We start from the raw sequence: 10,000 nt of genomic DNA on the forward strand, positions 1-10,000 counted from the left end.
AAGTTTGGTAGTCGTTAGAGGGCAGTACCAGGATTTCAGTTTACGATGGCTACGTCTAAACTCACATACTTCAAGTCTGGTAGTCGTTAGAGGGCAGTACCAGGATTTCAGTTTACGATGGCTACGTCTAAACTCACATACTAGAAACAAGTTTGGTAGTCGTCAGAGAGGTCAGGCTTTCAGTTTACGATGGCTACGTCTAAACTCACATACTACAAGTCTGGTAGTCGTTTGAGGCTGAGGGCAGTGCTCCGCTTGCCCGGTCTTCTCTTGACCACTTGTCTCTCATTAAACGACCACTTACTACCTACCACGAAGTCTACTACACAGAACTCAGCACAACATAATGAGATTAATGACCTGACGACACATGACACTTATTATCCTCCTTACCACCCAAGACGTTGACCCAAGCCAATGAGGAAATGAACAGAGGCATATATTTGTCATTCTTTTTTTATAAATACTGGAATAGGCTTCAACAGTCATGACTCGTAATGACGCATGGTAGCTTAGTAACTGGCTATAAACTATCGGAACAATGGCGGAGGTCCTTATGAAATATGTCTCCGACGAGCATAAAAGTGTATCCATAGGAGAAAAACGTTATAAATATGATCATGTTTTGACTTTTATACATTTTGATCACATGACATATGAAAAGTTCTAGCCAGCATGAATAATAAAAAGTACCCATTTTCTTTGTTTAGAAGAAGAAGAAGAAGAAGAAGAAGAAGAAGAAGAAGAAGAAGAAGAAGAAGAAGAAGAAGAAGAGCGAGGAAGATGTGTAATGCAGTGAATCTAGATAAAAGTGTTTTGAGGGGACCGGTCATATTTGGCGATTATTTTAAAGTTAGTTTTCAGCATCTAAATTAACATTAATTATGTTATTGACCGAGTTGAGGCTAGGAGTCACTGCATGACCACAATCATCATTGACGAGAAACGAATGAGTTTGTTTTGTTGGTTTTTTTTCCCCAGGAAAACTGCCTAATGATATTTAATTGAGCTTGGCGATTATTATCAATTAATTAATATTGGCCCCTTTAATATAATAGTAGACTAGTAGATTACTGGTAGTTTACGAATGGCAGCCAATCATAATGATAATGACGATAATGAGCTACGAGTCAACCGGGCTCCAAGTGCAATTCAAAGACTATTTCATAAAACACTGGAAGAATAATTTAATAATATGTGACCCTCCGTCTCAAAACGGTATTATGTCGGGATGATTCAGACCCCAAAAAGTGAATTTAGAGATAGAATGATGAGACATTGGAGCTTAGAAGTTTTTGCAATGCAAGAAATAGTCTTTATACTCCACCATAACGGACAGAAATTAAACCCAAGTCGGATATTTGTGGCTATGAATTCAATTTCCCTTACCGAGTGGATCCCGACATAATACCGCTTTGATACGGTGGGTCACATATTATGTTTTGTTCTACATCGGGTCGTGCGTGCTTTCTAAGATACGATTCAATCACTTTTAATTACTGATGGTCAATGTGATGCGCTTCGAAGCTTCGGCATAAGGACTATATAAATGTACATTTATTATTATTATTATTATTATTATTATTATTATTATTATTATTATTATTATTATTATTATTATTATTATTATTATTATTATATTATTATTATGATCATCATCATCATCATCATCATCATCATCATCATCATCATCATCATCATCATCATCATCATCATCATCATCATCATCATCATTATTATTATTATTATTATTATTATTATTATTATTATTATTATTATTATTATTATTATTATTATTATTATTATTATTATTATTATTATTATTATTATTATTATTATCATTATTATTATTATTATTATTATTATTTTATTATATGGTTCTATCCATTCATTCTTGCTAATCGAAATTATTGGCCGTTCAGATCCAAACAACACAACCATTACACGTGTAATTTTAACCAGTAAACTGCCATACTCTGGACACACACATATTTTAAAAATTGGCCAAAAATCTCGTCCAGCAACTTTTCTCAAATTTCATACTTTTTCAAACTGACTAAGTAAAAAAAATATATTTAGAAGTGAAAGTAAGCTTTGATATTTCCCAAAAATAAACAAAAAGGGTTGGTTTAATCATTCATGACACAAACTCATTTTTGATAAAAATTGACCTTCTAACTAAACCTGGCTTCAATTCAAACATTTTCACCATCCGACTAAAGTTTCACTTTTCTTGTCATTTTCTGGGGGCAGCGTGGCTCAGCGTTACAGTCTTTGCTTCGTACCCAAAAGGTACCGAGTTCGACTATCCGCCTCGTTGAGTGGCCTTGAGCACGTCACCTCGCCCTAGCTCACTTTGCGGCGCTGCACTGCGGCTGACGCCTGTGTTATTCCAGTCTTCCCTTGGTATACACCCTAAATACTAATTTCCCCTTGGGCAGGAATAAAGGGAATCTTAATCTTAACTATAAAACCTCTTTTTGGGAATAGTAGTAGTAGTAGTAGTAGTAGTAATAGTAGTAGTAGTAGTAGTAGTAGTAGTAGTAGTAGTAGTAGTAGTAGTAGTAGTAGTAGTAGTAGTAGTAGTAGTAGTGGCGGTGGTGGTGGTAGTAGTAGTAGTAGTAGTAGTAGTAGTAGTAGTAGTAGTAGTAGTAGTAGTGGCAGTAGTAGTAGTAGTAATAGTAGTAGTAGTAGTAGTAGTAGTAGTAGTAGTAGTAGTAGTAGTGGCAGTAGTTGTAGTAGTAGTAGTAGTAGTAGTAGTAGTAGTAGTAGTAGTAGTAGTAGTAGTAGTAGTAGTAGTAGTAGTAGTATAGTAGTGGCAGTAAGTAGTAGTAGTAGTAGTAGTAGTAGTAGTAGTAGTAGTAGTAGTAGTAGTAATAGTAGTGGCAGTAGTAGTAGTAGTAGTAGTAGTAGTAGTAGTAGTAGTAGTAGTAGTAGTGGTAGTAGTAGTAGTAGTAGTAGTAGTAGTAGTAGTAGTAGTAGTAGTAGTAGTAGTAGTAGTAGTAGTAGTAGTAGTAGTAGTAGTAGTAGTAATAGTAGTAGTGACGGTATTTTGGTATCAATCTCATCCCGACATAATTCCGTTTTGTGCGGCTATGTGGCTTTTTTTTGTATGACTCACGCTTTCGGATCAGAAGGTCCTGGGCTCGAGCCTCACAACCCGCACTGTATTTAGATGTAAAATGAGCACCTGGCCTAAAACAGCGTTGTCTGTGTCGGGAAAAAATTGCAATATCGCCTACCAGGCCTCTTGTCTTGTTCTACATGTTACGTGTTGCTGTTTGTCAGGGACCCTTCGTAAAGCGCTTTGAACACGTTTAGTGGATATTGCACTATATATGAAAGCTCAAGTTTGAGCCGGTGAGTGATAAATATTCAGCTACCCAGTCACATATCACACACACATACGCACACAAACACACACACACACACACACACAAACAAACAAACAAACAAACAAACAAACATATACACACACTCTCTCTCTATCTCTCTCTTTCTGTCTATTTCTCTCTCTTCCCCCCCCCCCCCCCCCCCCCCCCCCCCCCCCCCCCATTTATCCCACTCTCCCTTCTCTCGCGCCTCTGCTTGCATACACATCCAACACCCTCCCCATAGATTTACATTGTCTCCACATTTGACAAAATGTGATTTATTAAATAACCTTAATTTTTTATGTGTTTTGTTGTTTGTCTCCTGACGAAGGTTTGTTTTGTGTTGTTCCCTTATAGATAGTATGCAGATGACGTCACTCAGGTTGGTTGTGTGTTGGTCCGTTATACTTCCGGATTCTATAGATAGAATGCGCTTGGCCAAGGAGTTCACAACATTGCCATCCGGAAGTATAACGGACCAACACACAAACTCTGTGTAACCATGAACTTTTATAGTCTGGTTAATACAGTTTAGTGAGAACAACTCACAAACGCGGATGGCAAAAACAATAACAATGGCCTGAGTGACGTCACCTGCATATTATCTATAGGTGTGTCACATTTACTCACTTTATTTATTCTATCCATACAATTGAATCATTTAACTCCCATAGTGGCCAGGGGGATACATAGTGTGTCTTCTATCCCTGTATATCTCTTTTCCAACAGCTTTCTGTCTTTGTCTTGGAATGAGATTACTTGGTTTTGTCGTGGCCCTGGCCGGAGTCCTAGCTGGGAGGGAAAGAGTCAAATGCATAGTTATTGTTTTGGGAGATGATATTTTTTCCTTGTAAATCATCTCTCTGTTATGTATTATTATATTTGTTATTTTGAATTTATAATGTAAGCATTTGAGTGTATTCCTCTTTGTTGGATTGTGTGCTTGTGTCCGGATGGGACTTATAGGTAGTCTCAAACTAAGTACTTTGATAGTGTGCTCTTGGAATCTACATCTGATCCCTATTTGTTTCCAGTTCCCCTATGTCTTACTTTTTCTTGGGTGCTTTATTTGTAATTCTAGAACATTTTACTATCCCATTTTATTCCTTTTTACTGGCGCTGATATAACCTAAATGTGTTGCAAGCGCCGTAAAACCCTTTAAAACAAACAAAAACATGAATCATTTAAAGCATCTCTAGCTTATGGTCACTGCTGAGTGGACAGAAAAAAACCCACAAAAAACGTTTCACCCATTGTCGACACAGGCCCAAGGTTACACATATGCAGGTAGCCTCGTACATGCCCCGTCATGGCCTGTGAGGCGTGTAATCTTCTAATTCAACTGAAGTGTGTCAACCCATTGTTATATTGTTATCAAATCCCAAGAATTGGAAGGTCAACCGATTCGGTTGGCTGGCATTGAATGAAGATGGCTTTAGGTCTGAGCGTACCTTTTGAGATCTGAGCGAGCCACTTGTACAAACAAATTGTCACTGCGTTCCAAACTGAAGACACCTGGATACATTTTCCTTTTCCAAGGACTCAGCTTTGCGCTACTCACAGCGGAAAACCCCCAAAAGTAATACAAATACCCGATAAGGTAAATATGGGTACAGGTCTGACAATAGAAGTAACGAAATTGACGTCACTCAGCTCTTTGTTATCGCTTTTATCCAGACATTTTATGAGTATTTCTCACTCAATGGGAGCGATCTATATTCATGTTTTTGTCCAACCAGGTCATCAATCACATGATTTGTTGCTCTCCAACGTTTGGATATTTCTTAACAAATGTAAACACGCTGCTTTGTTTACAAATGTTATAAACATACCCATGTGTCAAGCTGAACCAAATGGCCAATCGCGATGTTAGATATTTAAAAAGCTGTGAACACTTTTCACTAAGTGGGTCACTTTGAACATGTTCTGCAATGTGACCAATGACCTCGAGTACATGGAAAGTTAATATAGATCATGCCCATTCTATCAATCAGACTATAGATAGATTGATGTTGCTGTCACTCAAGTCTTTGTTATTGTTTTTTGCCATCCACGTTTATTAGTAATTCCCATTAAACTGTATTAACCAGACTATAAACGACCAAGATAGTTTTGTGTGTTGGTCCGTTATATTTCTAGATGGCAATGTTGTGAGTTTCTTAGCCAAGTGCATACTATCTCATAACTCGGGATCGAGACCTTTCCCCTTGCTTGGAGCGATTAAAATGCTGTGAAATTTGATCCAAAAGTCGGGAACAGGAAACTTTGGGGAAAATTTAATTGCACCTAACAGGGTGTGATGTCTCGTCCCACATGTTAAGTGTTGCTGTTTGCTTGGGACCACCACGGACACCACAGATCTGCCGGAGTCTGGAAAAAGAGTATTTAAAAATTTGGCCAATAAACCCGTCCTTCAATATTTGAAGGACGAGTTTTTTTAGCCAAGTTTTTCCAGAGTACGTCAGAGATATGGCAATACAGAAAACAAGGGATATAATCCTGTTAATTCTCAGTTGTTCTGTCTGCTCCAATTAAATATCGAGTTGCGTCCCATATTTCGATGATTTAACACGTAAAGTGAATTCACATGTGAAGAAGGCATTGAAGAATGATGTATGAGTCCCGATAGCTCACTTGGTAGAGCAGTCGCTTCACACAAAGGGACCAAGATCGATCCCGGGCGAGTCGAGATTTTTTTCTCTTACCGCCCCCCCCCCCTCTTCCCCCACGTTCATCTAGCAGTGATTGGTAGCCATATCAAAAGGGTAACAAGCAATTACTATAGTCCATTTTACGCTATATTAACCGGGATAAACTCCGGCTACATGGGCCCAATGGCTCCGAGGGACTATAAATAGATAAAGAGAAGGAAACGTAACTGAGTTAATAATATATTATTTAATCTGAAATGGAGATATGTGTGGCCTGTTGAGATTTTGAATAAAATATCATAAGGCGCATTATGTGAAAACCATATAAACATAACATTTTACAAAGGGAAGACAGGAAAGGATTTTAATATGACATATCCCCCAACAACCCTCCCCTCCCCTCCAGAGGAGATCAAGAGATTTTTTTTTGGTCAAAGGGACGTAACAAAGTAATTACACATGTTATACTTGATTATTTCCCCTGTATGAGACCTTTTGTTTCGGTAAGGAATTAAGAAGTGCGGAAATGACTTCCTGTCAAAGTGAGAAAAGTTAGGGCTAACCCACACCGGAGACTGACTCCGACGACACGACACTGCCGTCCTCTGCCGTCTTCCGGATAAAGACGTCGGGCACGGACAAAATACTGAGAATAAAGAGAAGAGCCGCTAGATCTACTCATACCAAGCACCCGACGTCCTCTGTCGGTTACGACCATCATCATAATTGTATTTTCTATCTGCCTTGTCTGGAACTGTACTATACTCATCCCCCCCTTCCTGATTTTAAAGATATGAAAAAATACTTACCCGTCTGTGCAGCGCATTGAGTCGGCGTGGTCCCATCCGCCGACTGCTCTTCTTGACTGAATGCTTGATTAACTTGCCCCGTCCCAGGATCGATCTTCTTGTTATGACCCTTGTCATCCAGCTGGCCATCAATTTTCTGCGTTGATTCTCCGTGAAATGTTGATATCTGCTGTTTCTTTGGAGAAGAAACGTCGTCTGATAAAGGTAGAGAAATCAACATGTGTTAACCCTCTCCTTATAACTATAGGAAAATCGTCACATTCGTTACGATACAACCAACCTTTTTCTCATTCAAATTTCTTTTGTACATTAAACAATTTAGAGAAAATGAACAGTGTGTTATAGAGCATATTTTGCTAAAGACATTATGTATCGCAAGAATTTTACTGCTATTGTGGTGGAGTGATAAAAAATCAATTTTATGTTAGTTTGGTGTGAAGTTTTGGGGAACATCTTGAAAAATGGCTGGTAAGGAGAGGGTTAAACGTTATTGATTAACTATTACAATGCAAGAAATACGAATAAAATTGAGCAGAAAAATGTAAGGGAGATCTTGGATTCAGATCTCGCGACGTTCACAAATTCGCAGGTGTGGTAACCAAATGCAAGTATGGGGTTGAATCAACAATGCTGTAAATTATTTTTTTTTTAAGTTTGAGAGTTTTTTCCCCATTGCAATAATAAGCCCATAACAATTTGGGTTATAAGTTACTCTACAATTGGGTGCACGTCAATTCAAATCATCTTCACCACCCTCCCCTCCCCCCCAAAAAGAAAACCCAACGCCCATCCACACTATAAGACTTTAAAGAAGTCACATAAGATTGTGTTTTAACAAAAATATAAAATCCAAAAGTGAATCAGACTACCTCCCTCTTCGCAAAGGGCGAGTACGCCAATCAGGACCTGGGCAAAACCAATTAGTGAATGCAAAAACGTAAAGCTACATAGGAAAAGGATAAGTGATTATAGGTTGCAAAAAAGAAGCTGTGTATTGTAAAAAAAAAGTAATAAACAAAAATTAATATAACAACTTCAAAAAAGAACAAAATACCAAACGCGGAATGTTTCGGGCTCAAACCCCTTCTTCATCCAAAAACAACAACAACAACAACAAAAATCCCAATAAAAACATAAAAACATTACTAAAAAAAAACAGATCGAGATCTAAATATTCTATACGCCCTCTATGTAGATGAAAAAAAATTATTTAGATGTCGATCCGGTGTTTTAGTAATGTATTTATGATTGGTTTTTATTTTGTTGTTCGCTGAAGAAGGGTTCGAAACGTTGTGTGCTTTGTATTTTTTTCTTTCTCCTTTTTTTTTGACGCTTTTATATTCATTTTTGTATATTACTCTTTATAGAAAAAGAATTATGGGGAGGGGGGGGGGGGGGGGGGGGAGAAGCCTACTACAAGCACCACATAGACACTCGCTTTCGGATCGGAAGGTCCTGGGTTCGAGCCTCGCTCGACGCATAGTCGAGTTCTTAGCCGTTAACAGCGTTGTCTTTGTCCGAAAAAAAATATAATATCGCTTAACAGGCGCCATGTCCCGTCCTACATGTTAAGTGTTGCTGTTGGCCAGGGACTCCTTGTAAGGCGCTTTGAGCACATTTAGCTTAAAAAAGATCACAACCACACAAATCCTCTAAGTCATAATATTTGGGTTTTCAAAAAGTAGTCCTTCAGACTCATAAGGCCCATGGAGCCGCAGTTTATTCCCGTTTCTACAGCATGAAACGGACAATAGTAATTAATTACTACCCTTTGGATAGAACGCTAGTCCATCGCAGTGCTTTTCCGACATATCAAAAAGATCCAGGGGGTCGGGAACAAATCTCGACTTCACCCGAGATCGATCTCTGTCCCTTTGCTTGTGAAGCGAGTGCTCTACCAACTGAGCTACTTTGGTTACTTACTTGTAAGTTCCATGGCTCCATATTCCGTCACACGATTTTCTCCTGTCACAAAAGCCTGGTTGACTTTAGCAGTCTCAGATTCGTCCTCCGCGGTGTCCTTTCCCTTCTCTTCCTTCTTGACTCCATCCTTGGCCACGGGCTTTACGTAGATAGTAGAAATGTGACGTACATTGACCCCAGTCCCATCTCCTGTGTCCTCCTTCTTACTCATAGCCCTGATCTACGGGTGGTTGGCTTTAGATATTTCAGACAATTTCAGACAACTTCAGACAATTTCAAACAATTTCAGACAATTCAAACAGGTGATTCGAGTTCCCGCCAGTTTCAGGTTAATTCATCGAACAAGGCGCATTCTTTTGCTTTGTTTTTTTTTCTCTCGATCACCTGTAACAATTTTAAAAAGAGAATATTATGTTCATGGATAAGCACAATGAACAAAAATGAATGGGATGTTTATGATAAAAGAAACATTTCGAACTTTATCCCATCCTCACTCAATGACAAGAGGAAGTTAAACGTACAGCGTGTAAAGTCAAGAGAGATGAAATCGACAGGGGCCTTGGTCACATTATTGAAGTTAATCTTGTAGCATTGGTTCTCTCTCTCTCTCTCTCTCTCTCTCTCTCTCTCTCTCTCTCTCCCCTCTCTCTCTCTCTCTCTCTCTCTCTCTCTCTCTCTCTCTCTTCTTTTTTCTTTTGTGTGTATGTGTGTGTATGCTTTTTTTGTTTTCTGACCTTTGATAAGTGCCTTACCTAAAGACACAAGGTTAAGGAATAGACATTTGCAATCATAGTCACCCATCCGGTTGATCACTGACAATGTTCACTGTCGCTTGATTTTGCTAGATTTCGAGTTAACAGTATTCAGTTTCCTTTAGGAATATAACAGGAATCAAATCTGATTTAAAATAAGATTTAAAAAAGAGACATCAACAATTTTTCAGGCTTTCGATATGTTTTCTCTTTTAGATAACTATAAATTCAAGCTTAATTAGAAACAGTCTAGTTGTCAGTTATTTGCCGGAAAGCTGAAATATCCTAGGCGTCAGCCACGCCACAATGCTGAAAAAAAAAGCAAGGGCACGGGAACTTGCTTAACTCACTCAACCCTAACACCGACTATATCTGTAGTTTACCCGGGTTACTTTTAACCCATGCCTATTTATTACATTTTTAGGAGACAAATTATAGGCGTAGTATCAAAGCTAATGTTTTTAGTTTTTACATGTTAATGGTAGTTGAA

The 10,000-nt window shown here is 38.4% G+C and overlaps 1 protein-coding gene across 3 annotated transcripts in view; it reads right to left on the reverse strand.

The window, feature by feature from the left end:
- The window catches only part of LOC144976708 (choline/ethanolamine transporter flvcr2a-like), a 79,156-nt gene that overhangs the window by 50,455 nt on the left and 18,701 nt on the right, over positions 1-10,000 (reverse strand). For all 3 annotated transcript variants that reach the window (XM_078921065.1, XM_078921064.1, XM_078921063.1), the window contains exons 2-3: positions 8,759-9,142; positions 6,836-7,030 (exon numbers count right to left, since the gene is read on the reverse strand). In XM_078921065.1, the coding sequence (XP_078777191.1) occupies positions 6,836-7,030; positions 8,759-8,969 (406 nt within the window). In that variant the 5' untranslated portion in view covers positions 8,970-9,142. The remainder of the gene's footprint in view (positions 1-6,835; positions 7,031-8,758; positions 9,143-10,000) is intronic.

The sequence above is a fragment of the Berghia stephanieae genome, chromosome 7 (genome assembly GCF_034508935.2).
Source record: "Berghia stephanieae isolate SIO BIC M18660-M18661 chromosome 7, UCSD_Bste_1.3, whole genome shotgun sequence".
Lineage (NCBI taxonomy): Eukaryota > Metazoa > Mollusca > Gastropoda > Nudibranchia > Aeolidiidae > Berghia > Berghia stephanieae.